The 26,648-nt window shown below is 47.6% G+C and overlaps 1 protein-coding gene across 1 annotated transcript in view; it reads right to left on the bottom strand.

Annotated features, from left to right (window-relative positions):
- NXF1 (nuclear RNA export factor 1) overlaps positions 1–25,600 on the bottom strand; it is a 466,191-nt gene extending 440,591 nt beyond the window's left edge. Inside the window, exon 1 of the mRNA XM_086938121.1 lies at positions 25,344–25,600. Within this exon, the coding sequence (XP_086794247.1) occupies positions 25,344–25,422 (79 nt within the window). The 5' untranslated portion in view covers positions 25,423–25,600. The remainder of the gene's footprint in view (positions 1–25,343) is intronic.
- Positions 25,601–26,648: the final 1,048 nt, after the last annotated feature.

Here is a 26,648-nt window from a genome sequence, read left to right as displayed (position 1 = left end):
ATAAATATGCGGTAATCGGATTACCGCACATTTATACCGTGGTCTCAGATTTTAGCAAGGTGCTTCTTGGTGACTCCCTCAATATTACCACTAGGCACTAGCATAAAGGTGGAGCAAAAAGTAGCAGAAACAAGTAGCACGGCAGAGACAGCCGATACAGTGAGCCTATATTTTCAGGATTGTCTTGCTGCTACACTTAGACTGAATGCATGCTGAAGCAGTGCCAATCTATGTCGCAATCGGTCTAGTCCTGAATCAATCAGTCCTACAGACAACATGTCATTTGGAGAGAGCGATTGATTCAGGACTAGACCGATTGAATTAAGGCTGGAATAATCCTTTCAAACAACGAGCTAACTCCTCCGACCGGCCTGAATTGGGTTCAGTGTCCGAGTGCTCCCTGCTCTGCGCGTCTCAGACTCAGTCCTTCATTTCTGCGCCAATAATGTGAGCTGCCTCCCTATTTGAACGCTCTCCGAAGGCACACGCCCTCAGTTCTGTTCTGCATATACTGCAGGGTTGACTGCGAACTACACTATACCTACACTACGGCAACCTTTGTGCCCCCGTGCAGAATCTTTCCCCCAGTCCCTGTCCTGAAGAGAACCTAGAACATCCAGGTTCGAAACGCGTCGACACTACCACCCTGTGGCAACAATAAAGGGTGCCGCTAGGATATAAATTACATCACAATTGTGGACCCTAGTGCTGCAACCCCATAGAAACATCATACCACAGGCTTTTGTAGACAGGCAGGCTTGGTTTTTCGATCTCAAACCCGCTTGTCTCTTGGTTTTTTAGTTCCTAGGACTGGTGTTTGTTCTTTGTTCATGTATTTTTTTGCACTGTATATAACTGCAATTCAATTGGACCATTATATATTCTAATGTTTTTTTTGGTGTGTTCAATCAATTCTGCTTAATTCACTGTTGCAAATTTGTAAATGTGTATGTTTGTAGATACTGTATATATGAACCTTTTGATCTGACAGTGGTTCTGTTTGTGCTTGTTTTTCTTAAATAGTGTGTGGAAATTATGTGAAAAAGAAAATAAATGTGTTTGGAATACAAATCCAGTGGTCACACGGTACATATTGGCTGTGTGATTGGGGAATGGTTTTTTGAATAATCCTGTCCAGCCACCTTGCTCTGTTTTTCCTATTGTTGAGATCCGGGCTGGTCAGATGTAGGATCCGATACCTTCACTGTTTCACAGCACTCAGAATAAGGCGCGCTACTTCCCACACTACAGGCCTAATTTAAAGGTCCTTTCGAGATGTTTGCATTTTTCTAGCATCAGTACATAATCGGTGGTAATGGATTGCAAAAATTCGAGTCTGTGAGCTATTTGAACATATAATGACCGCAAATTACATATAAAGTCCGCATCTCAACGACAGTTATTGGATGAGACAATGTTTATGAAGAGTTCGTGCTCACGTTCTGAGTTTTCGTTTTTAGCAGTTTTATATGGCAGGAACTCAACCCGAAGGAACAGGAACCACACCAGTTACAATACATAATTCATGTGTGGTAGGCAAGGAGAGATTAAAGTGATTTGCTCAGAATCACAGGATGTTGAGCCGATGCCGAGACTGGAACCCGGTTCCATAGTCGGCAGCTCCGGTTGTTACGCCACGTCCTCGCCCATTCGTAACCAAGTGCATTCTGGTAATTGTAGTCCTGGTTTTCTTCAGTTGGCCCAATTGAGGTAAAAAGTCTGAAGAAATGTTTCTCCTCTCTTTAAAATATAATTGGTCGGCAGTGATGAATGTACTGAGACCCTCAGGGGTCCTGTGGGGTGCAGTGGTCCCGAGCAAGGAGTGGGAGGTGGTCGGCTGGGAGGGTGCACTGAAGCCTTCACGCTCATTGGAGCGAATCAAAGGCTTTTGGGAATGCGGCCCCGTGATAATCACGAGTTAAAACAAGCAAAACGAGAGCTACTTTGACTGCTGTTGCGTTAGTAAAATGCAGCATAGCGAGGGCTCAGTGAGCCCGTGAGGCGTATGTGCAGAGTGCCACTGCACCACAGCTACTCCCCTGTTGCCAAAGAAGACAAGCTGATATATAAACTGTCACGACGGAGTAAAAAAAAACAAGGAAGAAAAAAACGAGACACGGCCCCCCGGCCGTGAAAGTACGGCCTGCCGGCCGTGAATATTTAAGGGAGGAGCAGCCAGGAGAGAGCAGGAGCGGAGGCGCCAAGCTGGGGAACAGATGGCTGGCGATTTGATGATGTGCACGCGCATTTTAGCTCAATGCGCTTGCGCATTGACCTAAAAGCGCACGGGCACAGCATCAAATCGCCAGTCTAGGGAAACTCTGTTTAAGCCCCTATAGTCTCGCAAGCTCAATGCGCATGCGCATTGACAGGCGAGACCTAAAAAATGTGCCTAGGCAGTTCATTCTCTGCCATCCTCAGTGGACATAAGAGTGCTCCTAGTCACCCAAGAAAACGGAGAAGCAAATATGTTGGTGCATCACCCACTTATATTTGTCCAAAGTGCATTCCAAACCCCTTCACTCAATAACATGGGTTAGCACTCACTCCTTGCAGCTGGGTCCTCCAACAGAATGACAACACCCTTTATTTTGCATACCTTGGTCATCATTTCTTACTGAAAAAGCAGATGTTTAACAAAAGAGCACCCAATAAAAAAAAAAACTTTTATCAGGATGCAGTGGTACAGCACAAAACATTAAACTATAACCATATATACACAACCCAAACATTATATTTCTAACATCTGGTTATCAGGAATTCAAATCGTTTTTAAAACGTTAATTCAGACCATCTTAAATAAATATTCTAAAAAATAGGAGGAATCTATGCATTGCCTGGGCCATGCTTGGTCATGAACACAACATGGCTTCCACCTTCTGAGTTCCATTCTGCTTCAATCATCAGACAGAAATTTAACTCCGTTGCAGATGGCTGTGGCTCTTATGTCTATAGTGGCAACAAAAAGAAGTCAAAAGAAATACTGAGGAACACAGAAGGCCAGCGCAAAGGTATTATTTTTTAGATCAGTTTTAATTGTGCACTAGGAACTTCGAGATTTCAGAACAACGTGCAAGACACTCATTTTACTGAACCATAACAAATCTCATGGTTAAGAAACGATGCAATCGCTCCTGAAAAGATACTCCGTGTTCAATATAGCTCTTCACACACCAATAATTATCACTGCCGCACTCCAAGGCATCAAGTATCTTCTGATTCAGTCATAATACAAGTTATAAAATAACTAGACTATTGGACTAGTAGACTGAAAAGGTTGCTCATCAGGTCAAAAGCCTTCAATTGGTACAGAGCGACCATATCAAGCATTCTGACATACCATAAACAGGGCACCAAATCCTGAGGGGAGGGGGGTAAGAAAGTATATACTGTTAGGCCTGTGACTGCTGTCACTGTCCCAAAACACTACCTGGGCCTGACCAGATATGCCGATGCAGGCTTCAGTTCCTGCCATCTTGTAAATGTCCAACACAATAAAAAAGTAACTTGCCAGCTAAGTAGAGAGTTGAAATTCTCTGAAGACCACGGATAAACAGGTAAAATGTTTCTATGACTTAATCCATTGAATCTCCCATACATCATCGAGTGACGCAAAGCCCTTTAGTAGTACTTAATTGATTTACACCAAATCGCACCATTCACTATTCTGAGTAAAGGTAGAGTAATTCCTTTCACTTTTTAGGTCTCGCCTGGAATTAGCATCCGAAGGATGCGTCCATGTGGAGACTTATAGCTGCCTGACTCGGGGGAATGAAGGACAAGAAAGTGCCACGCGCTTCTCTTTTGCTGGATTTCACTGGGTGCACGCGCTTTTCCTTCAGCATGTTTCTTTGTCTGTGTGAGCGTGCTTTCCGTTTCGTTTCTTAGAGCGCGATCGCTTTCGTTCATTGCTTTCGCTTTTTAGGCTTTAATGAAGTACTCATTTTATTATATGGGCATTTTTATATAGCACAGACTTTGCACGAATGCGTCATTAGGCATTTTTATATAGCGCGGACTTTACTTAAAGGCGTTAAAGTGTTTTGTTCCTTCTTTTCAGTGCGCGATTGAAGGTGTCATTCTTGCAAAAGCACGCACACACACATACAGAGACCCGCCCCCGGCCGCCGCCACATACATACAAGCGCCCCCCTCCCCCCCGGCGGCCGCCGCCGCATACATACAAGCGCCCCCCAGCCCCACTTACCGCCATTACTTGCAGCCTCCGCGGGGCTCTCGCACGCGCGCTCAGTCAGAGAGATAACCGTGAACCCTGCCCGGGGACGGCTGCACGTGACTGTCGGCTGACGGATCCAGGTACTGACCAACCACAGAGACGTCCGTCACACCCTCTGTAGAACCCTGGGCTGTGATTGGACAATCGTTTGAGTGCTCTTTGTTTTCCCCTGGCTGCGGGTGCCTGGAGTGGTGATCTGTCTGCTACCTCCAGCGGTGGGTGCCCCGGTCCAGCCTAGTCTGTGTGCTGGAGTTGTGAGGAGCCTGCGCCCGGGAGTCTAAAGCTGCGGAAGTCCTGTTCAAACAGACGAGGAAGAGCACGACCGTGCTGCATTAGTCGTGCAGAGTAAAAACTGATAGGAGGCTGTGAAGTTCTGAGCACGGCACTCGTTGATCTGAATCCAGACCAGGTAGTGATGCCAGAACCGAAGCTGTGGAAGTTTGAACCGAGGCAGTGAAGCCCTCCGCCTGGGCAGCGATCGTCAGCACCGGGCGCCGAGCTGTGGCTGAAGCTGAGCTTTGGAGTCCTCAAACTACAGTGTGATCGCGATAATCTCCGAATTTGGGATTTAACCTGGGCTGTCCATCTCCAGTTCAAGTTCAGTCCATCTCCAGTTATGGGTAGAAAAGCTCGAACACCCGGCGTATACACCTACAGCTAGCGACACGTACCGCTAGCGCAAAGACAGATTAATACAAAAAAATCACTTAATTGAATAACTCAGTGGGGGCAGAGGTAGATAGAAATAACAAACACCCATGGACGTGGCCACTTAAGAAGTAACTAGCAAACACGGGCAGGGCGTGCACTTAAATACGGACCAACAACAAAAAACATGCACCTGTAAGTAGAGGAACATCAAGCATAGATATAGGGGAGAACAAGCACCTGGGCATAGAGCAGGCGAGGGAACAACAGGCATCTGCCCAGAGTAAGTACAGGAACAACAGGGGTCTGAGATGACCGCCAGCACAGAAGCAACAAGCATAGACAAACCAATCACCTGAGATGGTAGCCACACGAGAACCGACAAATAGACACAGGCAGAGCAATCACTGAACAGCTATCGGACATAGAAAGCACAGAACGACAAACACCTGCAGGCACGACAACCACAAATTAAGCAGGCGTGGACATAACAAGCACCCACAGGCACAGCAAACGGGGAAAGAGCCTGAGGAGACACGTACTGAAACGCTGGCGGCCACGGAAACAACTAGCCCCAGAGTCCACAACAAACACACAAAAACGAAAGACACCTGCAGATAAAGCATGAGCACACAAGGACCCGAATCCTCCAGAGCAAGCAGTTTATAAGTGTGTAGCAGGTGCATAAGAACAGGAGAGACAAGCCAAAAGTCAAAAGTCAAAGTCAAAAAAAGTTTATTTGTACTGGTACTCAACTGAGGACCACAAATATTTATCTACATGTTACATATTTAAAAAAAATTCAGTTTCTCAATACAAAGATAAAAACGATTTCAAGAATTTATACAAATTATAGCAGACGAATTCATTCGGGGGTTGTTTACACAGACTTATAAGGTCTCTCACCGTCAAGATTCTACTGGAACGATATATGGGCTCTAGAAATCTAGTACGGGCTAAAATTACATTCTGATTCGGACATACAGATAGGACATGCTCCAAAGTCTGATCACCCCCTGCGCACAAAGTACATAAAGTACATAAAGGAGATCCTCCCGGAAGCCATCTTGAGGTATATGAAAGTACGGGAAGGATGCCCAGTCGAAGCATAGCAATTGTTCTCCTTGCGCCGTGAGTCAGGGTTAGACCGATGTAAGACCGACTTTGTTTATATTCTAATAGGTCAACAAAGGGTTTATAGGTGGGTAGTTTATTGCAGTGCCTAGAGTCCATTTCGTAGCTTAATTTTGGAGTGAAGCATTTTAAAAACAGTTTTAATTGTGCTGGTGACCAAGTAAGCAACACTTCAGTACCAATGTTTGCAATACGAAATGCTTCGGTCATGTTCTCTTGGAAAACTTGCTTTTTAGTATCAGACCCAAAGGTTTCTTTTTTCAGCAGTGACCTTAATGTATTCTCTTTTGCATGCAATAGATAGTAGGCCCACCTAATGATATTTGCAATTGCTACAGCATATGAGCTTGTGACAGATAATTCCAATCTTAGTGCTTGAACTGGTACTGCATCTGACAGTTTCAAAATTTTCCTCAATACCTTTCCCTCTTTGCGGTCCATAAAAGCCCATTGTTTGATGGGTATATACTCCGTCGCGTAGGATAGTACAGGTGGTATTTTTGTTCTGTAGATATTTATCAGTGAGGAAAAATGTCTGTTTCCTGTTGCGCTATAGAGTTTCTGAAGGACCGCAGTGTGTATATCTGTTTTCCTTAGTAGATTATTTATCTGCTTTACATTAGTAAGATTTTTAGAAAGGGTCCTGCCGAGGTAGGGATAATCCAACACCTCTTCTATTTTATCTCCTCCTAAGTTCCAGAAGTATCTTGCGCTTTGTTTCCTCCCAGAAAAAGCTAGCACTTTTGTTTTTTTTTGATGTTTGGAACTAAATAGTTCTCATTGGAGTAGTTGTGCAACAGATCCAGAGATGTTTGTAGGCCAAAGGGGGTAAGGTCCAGCAACACGATGTCGTCCGCGTATAGCAGTGCATTTATTTTGTGATTTGCTATTTTCGGAGGTAGGTTGGAACCCGATTGCAGGTAATGACACAAGTCACTTAAATAGAGGGAGAATAGGATTGGGGCTAAAAGGCACCCTTGCTTTAGTCCATTTTCGGTTTTAATTTTTTCCGTATAACCTTTTTCTCCTCCCATTTGGACTTGGCACCAAGTGTTGGTGTGTAGGCTTACAATAGATTGAAGCAGCTGTTCCTGTATACCAAGCTTCTTCAGTTTCCTCCACAGCGTTGGTCGGTCTACTCGGTCAAACGCTGTAGAGTAATCTATGAAGGCAGCGTAAACAACCTGGCTTTTTTGGGTTACGTATTTGTCAAGAATGACCTGGATAACTGCGATGTTATCTGTTACCGAATGATTGGGTCTAAATCCTGCTTGAAACATCGGGATCAGGCCTGATGAAAAAGCCCATTCTTTCAGACGGTGTAAAATTTCTGCAGCGAATACTTTGCCCACTGCATCTATGAGTGCTATTTGGCGGTAATTACATGCATGGGTTTTACTTCCCTTTTTGTGGATGGGGATGATGATGCTTCCCTGCCATGATTTTGGAACCTGGCCAGTATCTAAAATATAATTAAAGAGGGGATATAGCAATCGACTCCATTCCTTCGGGGCAATTTGCAGTGCTTTGATTGGAATCTGGTCAGGGCCAGAAGCACCCGTGGTTCTTGCTTTGCGTATGTTTAGTTCAACCGATAATGCTGTTGTTTTATATATTGGACTTTTGTCTTTTCCTTTGTTATTATCCTCGCTACTTTCAGATAGGGCAGTTGGGTTTGACTTATAAAGATCTGACAGGAAAACTTCCCAGTCGTTTGGAGGGACCGGGATTGGTTGTAAGTTCTTTTTTGATCCAGTGAGTTTTCCTATTAGATACCAATATTTGCGTTGGTTGTTGTTTTTCGCTGCGATCTGAATGTCGACCCAATTGCGATCCTGTAGAGTTTTTTTATTTCTTTGATTCTCGCGTCTCAGTTGATTTTTTAGTTTGTTTATTTCCTTTTTTAAGTATGGTGTGGGACTCATATATTGGGCGCGTATGTATTTATTTAATTTTTTCTTTACTTCAGTGTTCTTAGAGGTGCGCCTATTGTTATCATCTTTCTTCTTACTGGTACCAGCTACGTCCTTTGTTGTCATATTTAGAATAAGAGTTCTAAAGTCTTTTATGATGTATTCAAAGTTTTCAACAGGATTTTCAGAAAATGTTTTCGTCAAAATTTGGGAGTGATCAATCTGTGATGTGATTTTGTCGATGGTCGAAGAATTCCAGAAAATACGTCTTTTTTCTCTGTTTATCACTATATTGCTTTTGTGGTAGATAATGTGACGGGCTGCAGAGGATTTAGGAAGCCAATCTGTTGTCAAATGCATTAGAGCGTGGTCGCTTTCTTGGCAAAACTGGCTAAGCAAGTGTGTGACAGAGTCTAGCAAATCCGCACTGCTGATTATGTAGTCAATAATAGATGGAGTCCCATTGCCCCGCCTGGTGTAGTTTGCTGGAGTATCCCCTTCCATGTTACCATTCACTATTACTCCATTAAGTTTTGTCAATGTTGACAATAGTAGATTCCCTCTTTTATCGCTAAGTATACCCTCCGGGAATTGCGGGGTTGTGATTTCCTTGCCAAGACAAGCACACCTGAAGGGTTAGCCCCTGATGCTCAGCAAGCAGGGGACGGCGCCCCCCGCAGGCTCACACGCCCCCCTTCGGCAGTAGCAGGGTTTCACCAGGCATTCACGCGTCAGCAGTCATCGGCAGGCACAGGCGGCACACGCCGAGCTCGCCCCAGACAGCAGCCGGGGGCCGCGCCGACCCGCCGGAGCATGGCGAAGAGAAGCTCCCTCACCATCCGGATCGTGGAGGGGAAGAACCTGCCCGCCAAGGACATGTGAGTACGAGGCCGAGGGGGCCCAGGTCATGACATGTACCCGCGATGGGTGTGTGAGTGCAAGGTGGCAAGAATACACCCAGCGGGCATGTGAGTAAAGCCAGTGAGTGCCTGTGAGTACAAGGGGCGTGTCAGTGCAGCTAGACGGGCATAGGAATTCAGCCAGAAGGGCGTATGGGTACAACCAAAGGGGCGTGTGAGTATAAGGGGCATGTGAGTACAGCCGGAGAGGTGTGTGAGTATCCCAGGTGCGTGCGAGTACAAGGTGCGTGTCAGGGCACCTAGACGGGATATGAATTCAGCCAGAAGGGCGTGTGGGTACCACAAAAGGGGGTGTGTGGGTACCATCAAAGGGGTGTGTGAGTACCACCAAAGGGGCGTGTGAGTATAAGGGACTTGTGAGTACAGCCAGAGGGGCATGTGAGTACAACGGGGATACGGGCGTGTGAGTATAAGGGGCATGTGTGTACAGCCGGAGTGGTGTGTGAGTATCCCAGGGGTGCATGTGAGTACAACCGGCATAGGTGTGTGTGAGTACATGGGCTGAAATGACTACAGCCGGAGGGGCGTGTGAGTAAAAGGGGCATGCCCTGCCAGTACAGCTAGGAAGCTTGTGAGTACACCCAGAGCTGCATGTGAGTACAGCCAGTGGTACATGTGAGTGTACACGCAGGGTGCCTGTGAGTACAAGGGGGCATATGAGTACAGCCAGAGGGGTGTGTGAGTACAAAGGGGCATTTCAATACAGCTAGAGGGAGGGGCGTGTGAGTACGTTCGGGGGGGTGGGGGGGTACCCCTATTTTTCTTATTAAAGGGAAACTTGCGTCACTCACTGCTGTCTGTGCTGTAGTACTGCGCCTCGCGTGTGAGGAGGCTTGCGAAGCAGCTGTGCTGTAGATGTTGTGTATGGAGGACACATACACCCTTGTGTATGACTTGCGTGGGGATTCCATTCACATAGCGCTACTTGCCCCTGACGAGGAGTTATATGGGGCAGTCGTTTTGCTGCTGTTCTCAGCTGTGCAACCTTACTGTGGTGCGCGTGCGGGCACACTGTTCCTTGTGTTTTTGTGTAAATGAAGCTTGTACTCCTGCTCCACCCGCCGCACATGTTTTGTATGCAAGTTAAGCAAATGTGTCCTTCCGCCATCCTTCGATGTTCAGTGTCATGGGCGCTGGGCAGCAGCCTGGCAGTGGAACCATCGAATGGCAACAAGGAAATGGCACCCCTTTGTCCAGGTTGGGTAGCAAATGACAGCATCAAGCGCTATGCAATGGGTTCCTCACTACCGCTGGTCAAGTGCAACTGCACCTGCTGCCCTTGATATGCAGCCCGTCGCTGGCACTGCTCGCGCTGTCTGTGGTACAGACCGCGCTGTCCCCGGCAGGGCCAGGGTCAGCTCTCCTAGGGGTTTAGTCGGAGCCATACTTAAAAAAACTTAACCAGGGCGCGTACGTGCTAGGGGCCTGGCTATAGGAAGTGCAGCAGGTACCGTGTCACCATGGCCCAGGGGTGCTAGAGGCCGTATGGACTCTCATTAAGGCCAACTTTCATTAAGAGAATTTCAACTCTCATTACTAAATTGTGACCAGGTGATCCATTTCCCTTGATTGCATGACGGCCCGTGTCACTCTTTCTACGCCATGGCATGTGCACGGAATCTAATATAATGTTACCAATCTCTGCTAATCTTGTTTCCATTAATCTCCCAGAAGTGACCACAATGCCACATGTTTTTGGGAATCTTGCTAGCGCTTCGCGTGTGCTTGTACTTGTGTCTGTGTGAGGACGTTTGCAGTTCTGATGTCCTTTGCAGCACAAGATGCGTATGCGACGCCTCTTGCAGGACCAATTATGTCTCTGGGAAGACTCATGCAGCCCTGATGCTTGGTGCTGTACCACATTGTGTGTTTGCATGCAGAAGTATGCACCCTGATACTTTGTGCAGTACCACATTGTGTGTTTGCACGTGGAAGCATGCATTGCGGATGCTTTGTGCAGTACCACATCTGTGTGTTTGTATGTGGATGCATGCAGTCCTGATGCTTTGTGCAGTAATACATCTGTGTGTTTGTATGCGGATGCATGCAGTCTTGATGATTTGTGCAGCACCACATTGTGTGTTTGTATGTGGAAGCATGCATTGCGGATGCTTTGTGCAGTGCCACATCTGTGTTTGTATGCGGATGCATGCCGTCCTGATGCTTTGTGTAGTGCCACATCTGTGTGTGTGTATGTGGAAGCATGCTCTCTGATGCTTTGTGCAGTACCACATCTGTGTGATTGTATGTGAATGCATGCTGTCCTGATACTTTGTGCAGTACCACATCTGTGTGATTGTATGAGGACGCATGCAACCCTGATGCTTTGTGCAGTACCACATCTGTGTGTTTGTATGTGGATGCATGCATTGCAGATGCTTTGTGCAGTACCACATCTGTGTGTTTGTATGCTGATGCATGCAGTCCTGATGCTTTGTGCTGTGCCATATCTGTGTGTTAGTATGTGGATGCATGCATTGCTGATGCTTGGTTTGCATACCACATTGTGTGCTTGTATGCGGATGCATGCATTGCTGATGCTTTGTGCAGTTCCACATCTGTGTGTTTGTATGTGGATGTGTGCAGTCCTGATGCTTTGTGCAGTTCCACATCTGTGTGTTTGTATGTGGATGTGTGCAGTCCTGATGCTTTGTGCAGTACCACATCTGTGTGTTTGTATGTGGAAGCATGCATTGTTGATGCTTTGTGCTGTACCACATCTGTCTCTTTGTGGAAGCATGCATTGCTGATGCTTTGTGCTGTACCACATCTGTGTCTTTGAATGTGGAAGCATGCATTGCTGATGCTTTGTACAGTACCACCTCTGTGTGTTTGTATGTGGATGCATGCAGTCTTTACGCTTTGTGCAGTATCACCTCTATGTGTTGGTATGTATATGCATGCAGACCTAATGCTTTGTGCAGTGTTACATCTGTGTATTTCTAGGTGGAGGCATGCAGTCCTGATGCCACCCACAGTTCCAAATTTGTGTGTTTCCCTGTTCCGTCATGCTGTACCAGATTTGTGTGTTTTGTGGATCCGTGCTGCCACGATGCTCTGTGCAGTTGCAGGTTGTGTCTATGCGACATGCCACATGCAATGCCAGATGAGTGTTTTTCTGCGTCCTCATGCCCCGTGCAGTGCAACATGTGGGTGTTTCTGTGTCCTGATGACCCGTGGAGTACCCAGTGGCTGTGTGAATGTGTGCAGTCTTCCCGCGCGCTGCACCTGTGCTGTTCTGCGCTGTCTCTGAGGGAAGCGTCCACTGCTGCTGCCGGCGCTGTACCGGAAACAAACCCAAACACACGCACACACACATACATATATGCACACGCACGCATGCACACAAAGTCACTGAAAAAAAGGACAAATTAACACTAGGTATTAATTACATTAAACAATGTTCCATGTGTAGCGCTTAACACAAAAACGAATGAATAGCCCCTGACAACTTTCCAACACTGCTAGCTCTTTCCTGTATACCCGAGCATATTGTATAATGCTATTAAAACAGAGACTTTTTAGGTCAATCCTGAGCAGCGCATGTGCTGCTCTTCGAAGCACGCTGTATTCAGGTATGGACTTGCTAAGATAAGCTTGCCGTTTTGTCCTATCGCTGAAGGTTGGTAGGTTGGGGAAGAAGTGTCTGGGGCGTCCTTTAAACAAGCATTTGCAATGCAATAGGTCTCACTTTTGTGAAAGTTTAAGCTATTAGCATAGAATGACAATGCCTTTTATTTATGTTTTAAAAGCAAAAACATAAAAGGCATTGCCATTTACAATGCCAATAGCTCTAACTTTAATAATGCGAGACCTATTGCATTGGAAATGCTTGTTACTTTAGCAGAGAACAAAATTAGATAGAGCCTTGAATGGAAAATTATTCATTTTTTAATCCCGCCTTTTTTAGATTTTCCCCAGTGAGCAGATGAGCACAAAACTTCACATAATGAACCTCAAGTGTTCGTTTTTCCAAATGTTGCACAAATCTGTCAAACGGCACCTAAGCCATTTAGCATACCAAAAGGACATATGAAACAGACCGTCTGCTTAATCATAGCTATGCAATAACCATCAATGACTTAATGTTATATAGCATTTAGCTAGGCAAACAGTCCCTCGCAGAATGACAGCATTACAAGTCTCCCGAACACAGTAGTTGGGACTTGTGGAGGTTTGGTTTGATTACTGTCTAGTAATTGCTGTACCGGGCACCAAGACAAGTAAGAAGCTCATTTTACCACACTTTACGCACAACTACAGAGGCTGGGTATCGGTCGGTGCATCTGTCACCAAAAACTATGGAAAGAGGTGGAGTCAAAGCAGTAGTGATATGGAATAAGTAAGACCAGAGGTTTCCCCTTCAGTGAATCCGTGGTCACCCAAAACAATGGAAAGAGGTGAACTCGAAGGAAGAGTGACAAGGAATGAGTAAGACCAGAGGTTTCCCATTCAGTGACTCTGTGGTCACCCAAAACAATGGAAAGACGTGGAGTCAAATGAAGAGTGACATGGAATAAGTAAGACCAGAGGTTTCCCCTTCTTTCCAAAGTATGTCTCACAGTCCGGCAACGAATGCTGAAACTGTTGCCCTCCTGCCACCAGTACACTGATGGGAATAGGGAGGGCAGCCAAACGTCAGGATTTAAATAGACTTTAACAATCACTACCCGGGCCACAGCTGTGATTTGGGCAAAGTGGTCCTTAGCAACAGGGTGTGGCAGGAAGTGGGTGTCGCTCTTTGGCCAGTGATGTGGAGTTTAATTGTAACTGGTTTCTGGATGCTTGTATTTAACGAAGAGTGTTTCGTTCCTCATGGTCAATTGCAGACATGAAGGAAGGAAAGCAGAAGGAGAAGAAATATATATATCTCTTGAGGGTGAGGTTCCACTAGTAGGGTTGTTACATTTTAAAGAGATTCAAGTATTTCTTTACTTGGACGACTGGCTAAACTGTTCCTCTTGATTTCCCAGGGCACAATCCCATACAATGAGGGTCTGCAGGTTCCTGGAGGAGCATGGGTTGTTGTTCAGGCAAAAGAGGTCTCACCTGATCCCAAGACAGAAACTTCAGTTCATTGGGGACAGTTCATGACAGATCTGGGGAAAGTCTTCTTTCCTAGGACACCAAAGTCTATTAACAGAGCTAACTTCTCTTTGGGGGGCTTAAAGTCTGACAGGCAGTGGTTACTAGTATAGGGGTGAATGTCTGTAGCCATCATGGTTAGTCCTTGGGCCAGGCTGTATATGTACCCATTGGCGAGTCATTTCCTTCTCATTTGGAGCAGAGAGATTCAGAGAATTTCGAACACATAATACCTGTGGAGCAGGAAATAGCATAACAAATGATTTGGCTAATCCACTCAACGTGTAATGATCTCGGATGAGGTCTTATCATTTGATCATGTTAATAAAAAGGTTTGAGATGCAAGTTAAGAGGTCTTTTGCAGCCTCAGAGTTTGTCATCAGAACTGCAGCATACACCAGTTACGTAGTACAATCTCTCCTGAAAGATTGTCAAGGACAGAAACAACAGAAGGGCGATATCACTGATAGTCTGACCATATTGGAACAACAGGTTACTTTTCTGTTGGATCTGTCTTATGAATCAAGTGCACCTGCAACAACTGCAGGCTCTTCCAGAGAAACCAGGAGACCGCTATGTATGAGGTCATAGAAGGCAGAGGCTGCTCAGAAAAAAATGTTAATAAACTTTCCTTTATCTGAGTCCAAGCGGATGAGACTGGTGTCGCCAGAGTAGGATACTATGCTGTCTGACAATGGCGCGAGGGGGTGCCATGTAGATGTTGAAGAGTGCATTGCCGAACGATGATCCTTGGGGTCTCTGCAGTTGATCTCTGTGAGTTTGGAGAGGAAGGGTGGAAGTCTGATTATTTCTGTTCTGCCGGTGAGGAATGAGCGGAGCCAGTCGAGGGCGGTTCCCTGTATGCCGGCGTCGTAGAGTCTGGTGGAAGAAGTGTGGCGCAGAGGCCAGGGTGCCCGACTACGGGTTCACGGTTCGATCACCGGCGCCAGGTTAGCCCAGCACCATGTGACTCTGGGCAATAGCTCTCTTAATCTTCCTGAGGGCCCCCACCGCCGGGACACCACTTTGGAGGTAGCTGTGAACTTTACAAATACTGGTATTTCATTTCATTTCGGTGGTGAGTGTGCAGTGGGAGATGGTGTTGAAGGTTGCAGAAAGGTTGAGTAGGATCAGGGCTGCAGTGTGTCCTTTATCAAGGAGGGTGCGGTTGTCATCTGTGGTGGAGAGTAGAGCGGTCCCAGTGCTGTGGTTGCCTCAGAATCCGGATTGGGGGGTGGTGGGTCGAAGATGGAGTTTTCTTTTATGAATTTCGTTAGTTGTCTTCTCGTGACTTTGGACGCGAAGGGGAGGAGGGGGATGGGTCGGTAGTTCTTGAGGTCTGTTGGATCTGTAGAGGGCTTCTGGAGTGGAAGCCTGACTTCTGCGCGTTTCCAGTTATCAGGGAAAGTGCTGGTTTCGAAGGTGGTGTTGATGGTGCATCGTAGTAACGCTGCAATGGCGGCTATGTGGAAGATGTGCAGGGGTACATGGGGGCACCTGAGTAGATGCCTTTCATGGTCGCTGCAGTGTCTTCGGAGTGACTGGGGTCCAGGAGGAGACGGTGTGTTGGATGGCTGGCGTTGTTAGACAGGGAGGTGGTTTCGGAGTCAGGTGGCTGGCCGTTGAGGTGGTCATAGAGGCCCTTGGTTTTCAGATGGAAGTGGGTCCAAGCTTGTTGCAGAGGTCCTGGGAGGATGTGATGTCTGTGGTTTTGCGGGGGGGTTTGGTGAATTCCTGGGATGATGCCGAAGAGTTCCTTAGAGTTGCTTGAGTTGGCGCAGAATTTGTTCCGGATGAAGGTCCTTTTGGTGGATCTGATGCGTTGGTGGTATTCGGTCATGGCGTTCTCGTAGATGGTGTGGTCTTCGGGGTTTTGCGGGTTCTCCAGTTCTTCGAGATGTCTGCAGGTTTGTCTGATTCTTCCAGGTCAGCTGTGAACCAAGCGGCCTTTCTGTGGCACTGTGTCTGGGTTACGTAGGGGTGCAAGCTAGTCTGGCAGTTGGTGATCCATCTGTTAAGTTCTTTGGCTGCGAGGTTGGCACTGATGGAGGTGGCATCGTGGTTGAGCTGCTCCTCGGTGCACTTGCTCCAGTTCCTTCGCGGAGCGGGGTGCAGATTTCGGGGTGGTGGGTTTGTCGATGTGGAAGCGTAAGCAGTGGTGCTCCGTCCAGGGGTTGCGTGGTGTGGCTGAAGTGGATGTTATCTCCTGCGAAGATGTGGTTGAGGGTGTGTCCGGTCTTATGGGTGGGGGTGGTGACGAGTTGTTTCAGTCTGAGATTGGCAAGGTTGTCCAGGAGGGTGGCGGAGTTGGGGGTCACTGAGGTTGAAGAGGTGGAAGTTGAGGTCTCCGATGAGTATGTAGTCCAAGGAAGTGATGCTGTGGGGTGCGATGAGGTCGGCGATGGTAATGGTGAACGCGGTTCGGGGTCTGGATCTAGAAGTGGAGGTGTTTGGTGGTGGGCAGGCTAACGCTAGAGCTGTTGAGTCAGAGGGATCTCTAGTGTGCGATGGCAAGTTCTCCTCTTGGGCGGTACTTCCTCTAGATCTTCTATCCGTCTGGGATGTCGGTTGCGATGTCAGGCAGAGGTGGAGTTGGTCCAAGTTTCTGTGAAGAAGGCGACGTCTGGCGAGAGGGTGTCGAGGAGGTACCAGACCCCTAAAGCGTGTCTTTGCAGGGAGCGCACGTTGAGGAGGATGCACCTCAAAGCTTTAGGGGTGCTGGCGTACGGAGCGGGGAGGCAGCCGTGGGGGTGCAGTGAAGGTTTGGCAGCAGGAGAACAGGCCATGGGCGATGTTTGGCTTGATCAGGTGGCAGTTGTTGTCCCTCCCGGGATGGAGTACAAGGACGGCAGCTGAGTCGTAGAGGTGGCTGGTCAGAGAACCAGGGTGCCTGGCGCTGGTTGCGGACATGCTTGACTTTGAAGCACCAGCGGCGTGGCCGCCATTATATAGGGATGGGAAGGAAAGTGCAGCTGGGAGTGGGAATCAGCACGGGGGAGGGGCCGCGGGGGAAAAAGGGCAGCCATAACTGACATGGAAGACAAAACAGGGCTCAGGCACACCAATGAAAACAAACAAGCATTTACAATGTAATAGGTCTCGCATTTATGCTATATACCTGTTGCATTGTAAATGGTTGGCATCACGGACGACGGGAGGGAGAAGGCACGGACAACTGGCGGCGGGGCAAGGGAGCTGGCACGACAAAGTGCGGGGTGGGGAGAAGGCACCAAAGCATGTAGTGCCTGAGGAGGAGCATCTCCTTAACCCCTTCCGTGCGGCCGCGATTTTCCCCGTGTGCGGCCGCCGGACGAACACGGGCGGGCCATGACGAACCCCAGCCGTCATCAGCACACGAGCACTGTAGTGCATGACTGCTGGGGTTCGTCACCAGCATGGAAGGGGTTAAAGAAAATAGTGCTGGCAGTCTAAAATATCACGTACCGTGTAACAAATGAAGTAAGGGGGCAGTCGCCATGGGAGATGACAAATGAAGAGGAAGCGGTACTGAGGGGGGACTAACAAGCTAATCAGAAGCCAGCATTTAGGACAGACAATGGTAAACCTGGGCGGAGAGTGGTTGGGGCTTCTATTCACTACTCGTCTACAAGAAGTCTTGCAGTGCATGCACGCTAGCTCACGCTTGACCTAAAAGGCCAAAAATAGCAGGGTCAACAGAAACATAAAAGGCACAATACAAAAGACAGACCGAAACAAAAAGTGCACAACACGCAGACAGACAACAGTAGAAGAACAAGGCTCTTCCACTGAACCACCAGGGATGAGGCGCAGGCAGGAGCCTGCAGGTGGAGGAAGGCCTCAAACACCTACCTGGATAGATGTGTCGGGGGCAGCGGCAGGCGAATCAACTGCAGCTGCTGGTGCGATTAGCGGGACCACTGTCTAATTGCGTTAGATGCATTGTGAAAACTTTGGTGGTATGAGTTTCACCTCCTGAAATAGCTCCATTTGGAGTCACAAGGAATTTCTCAAAGATTAGCACCTCTTTGATCATATTATATACCAATAACGCTTATCGTAAATTTAAGGACTAGGTACTGCAAGTGAGTGCGGCAGTTCGTGCCACTGTCACCCAACTGTAATGGTTTCAAAACCACCGGTCGCACATGCAATATTTTCTCATCAGATCACTAATACTTTAAACCAACTACTTAATTTAACATAGATCGTTAAGAGTTTAAAACAGTGGAATATCATACGAACATCCGTGACTGCAATAAAACAAGCACTGGCGTTGCCAATAGGTCCCGCAGTAGGAAAGTTGGAGCTATTACAATTGCAAATAACAATGCCTTTTATTTTTGTTTTCATTTTAAAAACATAAAGGGCTTTGTCATTTACAAAACCAATAGCTCCAACTTTCCTACTGCGAGGCCTATTGTGCACTGCACAGTGTGGGTGAAAGTGGCACTGCGTGGGGGTGAGTGGCGTTGCGTGGGTGAGTGGCGTTGCGTGGGTGAGTGGCGTTGCGTGGGTGAGTGGCGTTGCGTGGGTGAGTGGCGTTGCGTGGGTGAGTGGCGCTGCGTGGGTGAGTGGCGCTGCGTGGGTGAGTGGCGCAGCGGGGGTGAGTGGCGCAGCGGGGGTGAGTGGCGCAGCGGGGGTGAGTGGCGCAGCGGGGGTGAGTGGCGCAGCGGGGGTGAGTGGCGCAGCGGGGGTGAGTGGCGCAGCGGGGGTGAGTGGCGCAGCGGGGGTGAGTGGCGCAGCGGGGGTGAGTGGCGCAGCGGGGGTGAGTGGCGCTGCATGGGTGAGTGGCGCTGCATGTGTGAGTGGCGCTGCATGTGTGAGGGGCGCTGCATGTGCAGTAGTTTCTAGCTTTGTGCGCTAAAGCTTTGTGCCTATATGGGGCCTTGATGTCCAATTGGACCGGAAATTGGCAGGCTGCATGTGCTTATCTGCCATTAAATCCTCATTTCTGTAAATCCCCTTGGGACGAGATACTATTGCCCAGTAAGTGCCCCGCTATCAGGATAAGTGGCTGCCCCCTGGGGTTGGGCTGAGGGCCCTTCCTTCTCCTTTTGTCACAGCACAGCTAGAGAGTGCGCTGTGAAGAGCTGAGAATGGGGCATTGCTGCTGTGCTTTATTGCAGCCATATAACTGTCTCCGAAAGCAAGAGGTGACGGACCAACACGGGGTGGGGGGGAAGGGAGAGGTAGAATGAGATGAGCGGACGTTGTTCTAAAAAGATTGAAGAGTCGTGGTTTCCTCTGAAGGCACCGGGGCACATGTTCAATGCTGAGTGGAAGGAGGGAGCACAAGGAGCGAGGAGAGAAGAGGGAGGGAGGGGGTCACGGGGAGCTATGGGGAATGCTATGCTGACATTTTTAACACCACAGACACGCATATAAACAAGTGCAAAGAGGATCTGAAGGGTGTGAGGGGAGAGCCTTGGGGGACAGTCAGGAACTCTAGTAACAAGTTGACTGGCGTGGTGGCCGATAAGGGCGTGCAAGATACAACAATGGGTGTGGTGGCAAATGGAAGTGAGCTCAGGAGAGGCTGGGAGCAAGTGGTAGCCCGTGCTGGAGGCACTCTGTAGGGTGGAAATGAGGATGTTCGTGTCCACAAATCCGGGGAGCAAGTGGTAGCCCGTGCTCGAGCCGCTCTGTTGGGTGGAAAAGAGGACGGTCATGTCCACGAAGGGCTATGGACTGAGTCAACCAAGTAACTGGAGGGGCTAGCTGCGGGTGGCAATGAGGAAGGGTCTGGATGTGGTCAGGGTTTGGTTCCGCGGGAAGGAACTGGAAAGGGGATGGCCAGGTCCAACAGACAGGGTACAAGATCGGTGTGTGCTTGTATCCGCAGGGCGACAAAAAGCGAATAAGGTATATATGGCGAGCCCGAGGGGCTTGTGAGTGCGTGGAGGGCATTGGCTGGTGGGTTGGGAGAGGTGGGAGGTGCAGGGGTGGGGGCAACAGTAGCGGGAGAGGAAGGCGTGGAGTTGGGAAGGCTAAGGTGGAAGAGCCGGGGCAGGAGCGAGGCAAGACTAACTGAATATGTGAATACCTGTTGGGATATAGATCGACCATATATCGGTGAAAGGAGGCAGGGAGGTAGACTGAAGGAATCCGGGGGCTGCGTGGGGAAAAGTCAAGGGATGAGGGTAAATCAACTGAGAATGCGCGTTGGAAGGCGTACCCGTGGGGGAGTGTAGTATGAAACTAACCTGAGTGCCGGGTCGTTCAGGGAAGAAAGGTGGCGTGTTGACTTTAGAAATAACGTCTGATCCCACCGGTGATCAGGAAAGCAGAGACTGGATCTGCATCGTGGAAAAAATAACTTCGAATACGGGATCGGGCAGCTCATGGACAGCTAGAGCGAGCAGAGGGTAGAGGACGGTGAAACACGTACCTCTGCAGAAGTAATGCAGCACGGAGAAGCCCGGACAAGCCTGGTGTAGTCAGGGAAACGCCACGAACTCCGGAAGTAACGTCGGGATGGCGGGGGGAGTGGCCAAGTCACATGTGGAACAGGGGGAGGGGAGTAACGGGGTGGTGGACAGGGATAGGTCAGACCCGTGGACTGGGAGGGACGAGTGGGTGTGATGAATGAAGGAACAAACAGAATGGGAGGCAATGTTGTCCGTGATGAGACGATATCGCCAGGTAGCGCAAGTTGGAATATACTTGCATTCAAAGCAACAATTGTCGGAATCGACGGAGCAATCAGGGACAATGTAGTCACGAAGAAACATTTAGACGCTAGGTGAAAAAAATCGGCGGGCACATAAATACAAGCATTATTATGGTCCTATGCAGATACACACCGTCTGGTGAAAAAATCGGAGGGCACAGAAATGCGAGCATAGTTATGGTCATATGAAGGTACATACAGTTTGGGATAACATATTCTGCCGTGCTGAAAGTGAAACCAGCCCTCGGCATTGCTGTGGTGGGGGAGGGTCTGGCAGGGAACAGATGGCCTGGGCGTGAAGCAGGGGGCGGGGCAGTGCTGGGGAAGCCTGTGTGAGGGTGATTGATGACTTTGATGTGGGGAGGGAGGAGAGCCTTTTGCGAGCCTGCAGGAGAAATGCTGCCGATGCGCGTGCATGTTTAATCACGTGGTTCACGTGAACTGCATGAAAACCGCGGGTCTGAAAGCCCGTGGTTTGAAGAAGATTTTCGCCACTTGAATTCTCGCTCCGCTCGATGCGCTTGCGCACATCGATAAGTCGCGAGACCTAAAAAAGTAGGTCGGGGAGATTACAGTACGGGGATCAGTTTTCGGGAAGAGGATCTGCCGATGGGAGAGTCAATGACCACCATCCAGGCAAGTTATACTTAGGGTTAGGCCGCATACATGCCAACATTTCAACTTCGATAAGAGGGAGAAATATTCGCAGGCGGAAAGACCTGAATAACGCGTAACACGAAACGGGTCAGGCGTAACATAAAATAGATTGGAGGCAGTTGTGGCTGGTGGTATTTGAAAGTTGCGGGCTGTAAACATCTGTGGGAGTGCACTGCAGCGAGCAAGCACAGCTTGCGAGCCTGAATACCTTAAGGAGGGTTCGGGGGTTCGCCCCTGAGAAAATTTTGAAATAAGAGTGGGTAAATGGTGCATTTTCAAACAAATTTGAGAAGCAAGAAGGTTGATAAAGCAATTGTGAAAGTGCAGTGTACATTATTAAAGGAATGTCAAAAAACAACATGTAGATAGAATTGTTTCTGAAGCTAGGCCCTGCCAGAGCCACGCACCTCTGACCACTATACACTCTGCGTGCCAGAAGGAGCTAGCGTCAGAAACATTTCTATTGTCAGGTTTCTGAAGCTAGGCCCAGTGCTGGCATCCAGTGTGCATGCTTCTCAGAGGTGCGTCACGCGTGGCAGGGCCTGTAGCTTCAGAGTGAGAAACATTTTCTGCACCTGTCTGCGTTCTCACTCTATAAACACTAACATTCTTTAAAGTGCAGAGTCACTCTGCACTTCAAAGAGTGTTAGTTTTTAGAGTGGGAACGCGACCCAGAGGTAATTCAGAACTGCTTTGGATGAAGGCGCACATTTGCTTTATGTGACTGTCCTCCAATTGTTCCAATTGCCTCTGACGGTCACTGATACATTTACCTTTGGGCCATAGAGACTACGAATGTTGAAACTATAATCAATAGGCAATTTCCGAGTTTCAGAATAATACTATTGTAGTACTACGTCTCTAAAAACTAAGTGCTATTTGCCAAAATCCACACTGTAGATTTTCACCTCAATCTGCTGCATTTCTCGGAGGGCTCCTACCACTACAAGCAGAACTCAGGTACACGTAGACCTACTACTTTGTAGTATGTGTGGGAGTAGCCAGGGCGGGGGGGTGTCAGAAAAATAAACAATACCTACTAAAAAGTGGGAGAAAAGAAGAGAAAAGTACAAAAAAGTAAGGGGGAATAAGGAGGGCATGAATACGTATAACCACTATTACAAAAGTGTAAGGCAGACCCAGTGCTCATAAGTTACACCCACAGTTATTCAAGCAGTACAACTGCCCAGACAGGCTCAAATCTTCTCCAGCCAAGCCTTGGAGTAAGCCACTCACATGCACTGCAAGAAAATCACTCTGAAAACCAATGCAGACAGGATTTAACACTAATAGGAGAAAGGCAAACATTAATAAAGTAAATTTGAAAAAAAATCTAATTCACCTAGACATCGAAGAAAAACCATCACCCTAAATTACATAAACCTAAACTACCATAAATAAATGAAATAAATACACAGATGAAATTACAAACAATAAAATATAGCGCATTTCAAAAATGCTCACATGTTGTGAAACCTGGGAATAACAAAATCACTGACATACAATTTTTACATGCATCTCCAAAAAGACACGTCATATGACATGGGTCACTGCTCAGAATATGCCAAGTCATGCACAGCATTACTATATACATGCACACAACCACTCAATGACACCCAATTAGCACAAACCTATTGAGAGCACATTAAAGCACGGTTTGCACCGTGCACTGATATACACATTGAATTGTACGGAGACTGCGGTTGTGTTCGCACACTGCACATGCTCTCCGTGGGATCCCTATCTACTTACCTTGGGTGGTTTCTTGGGTCCCCAGCAATTCTAAGTCCTCTTGACTGTGTGTCAACTCGAGTTGTGATTCTTATACCACTTTCTTCATATTTATAATAAAGGGTAGGTGTAATACACATCTGGCTCGGTGTCTTCTGTCATCAAAATTAGTGAATGTTCATAATCCCACACAAAGATACCCGACGAAGAAGGGTGCATATGGAATGGCTACAGAATCACATTACTGGATGCTGCTAAGCAGAAGGTGGAAGTTATGAAAATACTGATGAATCACTGAAGCTATACAGGAAGACATTTTGGTCGAGCAGAGAAGTTGGGATTAATCCTCAACTTTTCCAGGTTCATGCTGTGCAATTCAGCTACCAGATGGGTACAATCTTTAACATCAAAGGTTAGTTCTTTGTCCTTAATTCTTGAAAGGGGAGATTGTGCAACAGGCAATCAGGATTTTATTTTTAGCAGCCGCACAATAGATAGTGCTAGTGCAACAAAATCGGTCCCAAACTCCTATTTTTGGTTTGTGCTGTGTAAAACTGCCAAAAATAACATGTTGATATATGTCACAGACTATAATATCCCCCTCCAAGAATTAAGGACAAAGCAATGATCCCCGATTTTCCAGTTGCTCACTGTGCAATTCAGCCAGCCAGTAGATGGGTACCTGCCTCTGATATTAAAGGATAATGCTTTCTTAGAGAGGAGAACCAGAAAATTAACAGGGAGAGCTGAGCCAGGAGTGTGGCTTGGCTTTTAGGGCACGTGCATGAGCTGGGCAGTGAGAATGTTTGCTATGTACATCATACAACAAACATCGCGTAAAATATGACAAAATATCTTCAAAATTCAAGAAGTGAATTTCTCTAACATGTAGAAGCTTTAACATTAAACCGTCACATTACAGCACTGTACTAAGAAATGCTTACAAGTGATAGTTTTGAAGCACAAACCATTGGTGAACTAAAGCAAGTCATGTGTCATGTAAAACCCTTAAACTGCCCAGATTAACTGATATTCTGAACTCACATATTTGAAAATGCTTTAATAAGCGCTCTTTAAGAAAAATGAGTTTTGGTGAAATAAAGTATTTGTCTAAAATCACACAATTTAAACAGGGAAGCCACAATTTACAAATCAGCCTCTAAATATGTATCTATTTGTCTTTACTTATGCCAAGGCTTTGGTTTTACCTTTTTGTTAATTTTTCCTGTAGTATTAACTGACCCAAAAGTACTGAAGTGTCTTACATAAGCGCCAGCTATATTACACAATGTCACCATTCATTGTTTATAGGCATGGGTAGATTTAAGTGATTAGCCCATAATCACAGGATTTTGAACCACTGCTGGGACTTGAAACTGGTTCCCCAGTTTCAAAGTATGCAACTCTGCCCTTAACACCACATCTGGAGTATAGGGAGAACCAGCATTTCATTGTTGGCGCTAACAAAAACAGAGTTCTAATCTCTGTTTTTGTAAGCACTATGTGAAACGGACCCCCCAAAAAAGTTAATCCCCCCAAAAAAAATTGAGGACAAAGAGTTAAGCTTTAATGTCAGAGGTAGAGATTGGCATCAACATTTTAATTTTCATAGTTTTACAAAGTTCAAATAAACAGAGTTAGAAACCTTGGTTGAAACGCATTTTTTCTCCCAGGGGCAACTGATAGGTTTCACTTGGTTTTTCTTTTTTTCTTACCTTAACGTGTTTTAGGAGCACAGAAAAGCGCTATGGCAGGCAAAAGGGGTGTGACAATATTTCAGGAGCTGGTTTCTGGCAGAGCCTACTTCGAGTCTCAGGAAACCAAACCCTAGTGCCTGCTGGAGCACACGAGGAATACTTTTACGCTGGAAGCAGCCAGGCAAAATTCCTTCCTTTCCGGAGTCCTCGCCCCTATGCCTGCCTAAGCTCACATTAAGCCAATAACCTTAGGACGGGCTCAGGGTATAATGTATTGGCAACTACAGGAGGCGGGGGAGAAAGGGCAGAGAGCAGAGGTCATTTCCGAACTCAATTTAGCTCTAAGTTATCTCAAGCCGATCGTTCTGCACTTCGCATGGAATCGGATTTTTCAATACAAGAATCGGGAGGCTAGCCATCAAATCGGTAGTCTCACGCCTGAATCGGGAGGGTTGGCATGTATGAACGGTTATGGGTTAAACTCGGGACTGGGACGCTTGGGGTGTCCCCAAGAGGGGGCGTGGGGAGGAGCGGTACTCGATATCTAACACAGTGCCTTGCAATTGTGGGTTTTGAAGGATTAAGCCAGAGGGACTTGGTCTGATTACTAAATCCTACTTTACCAATTGACCAGGCGACAAGCAAGGGGATTCCAGGGTCAGCACTCACCATTGTAGGAGCGGCCCTCCGAGGGCGGGGCAGTGTAGCCGCCTCTCCTCCCCATAGAGCGGTACCGGGGTTGCGCCATACCCGGAACGCAGGGGTGCGAAGTAGAAGGATTCGACCCTCGATGAGCGCCGGAAACTAAGACTAGGAGAAGCGACACGCATGCGCGATAACAAGAATAATCTTCAGCAACAACAACCCAAACATGCGCAGTGCGTTCCACGCACGGCCATTATGAATCACGTTCCAAGCACTGCGTCTGCGCCTCATCTCCCGGGAAACAGGCGGAAACACACGGGATTACGTCAGTGACGCACTCTATGACGTACTCATACCGAGAGGCAGTATGGGAAACTTTCCAAACTGATAGAAGTAGTATCAGTTTGCTCTCCAGGCTACAAAAGGGATTATTTGCAGCACCACACTCCGGAATGGAGAGCGTGTTCCAGCGCCGGAATTTGGTGGGAGGTGCATGGGCATAATATCAATGCCCTAACTCGTGTAGCTGGCCCTAAAATTTGAATTTTTGGTTGCAAACACCGGCGAGCAAGATAGCGACTGCCCCCGAACTAAATTTTAATCTGTGACTTTGCCAGCGGCTGGTTACTGAACCTTTACAAACACCCTTACGAGCAGACCTGTGGTCTTTCTCCCCTGACCCTCTGGTCTCCGATTGATCCTTCCTCTGCCCCAGCTCCTCAAGAACGATGAGGCTGCGACTGTGCTGCGGTCTGCCCTTCTCCCCCTGGACCTGCTGGCTATGTCGGCCCTCTTCCTGGTCTTTAGGACTCGGACCTTTGTGCTCCCCGCCATTTTCTCTGTATGTCTCGCCTCTTCTTCTACCTTCCTCCTCCGCCTTTTTAGCGATCTCTGACCTCCCCCTCTGTCCTTTCGACTTTCCTATTGTCTCTCCTGTTGCCTCTGACACACTCCTCACTGTCTTATTCACCACTATCTGCTTCCCCCTCTCGTTTATCTCACGTGCCTTCCCTTCTCTGTGACTCTTAGAGTATATCCAGTCCTATCCCTCTGACTTTTGTGCTGTCCTGACCGACACTTTGCTGCTGTTTTCGGACAATTTTCTCTGGACTCTAGCCCTCCTCCCACTCCCTCGTCCTTTAAATCTTTTCCCCGTGGATGATCCTCAAATGTTTCCTCCCTTTTCTGCTTCCCCTTCCCTCCATACCCTTGCATCCCACCAACCCTCCCTTTGTGCTGTGACGGCCTCCACACATATGGAACTCTGCTCTTTGACTTATTGGAATAACTCTAATCATTGGTACTTGCTTTAGTCCTTGCACCATATAC

Source organism: Lissotriton vulgaris, chromosome 9, assembly GCF_964263255.1.
Source record: "Lissotriton vulgaris chromosome 9, aLisVul1.2, whole genome shotgun sequence".
NCBI classification, from domain to species: domain Eukaryota; kingdom Metazoa; phylum Chordata; class Amphibia; order Caudata; family Salamandridae; genus Lissotriton; species Lissotriton vulgaris.
This window is presented reverse-complemented; position numbering and strand designations above follow the sequence as displayed.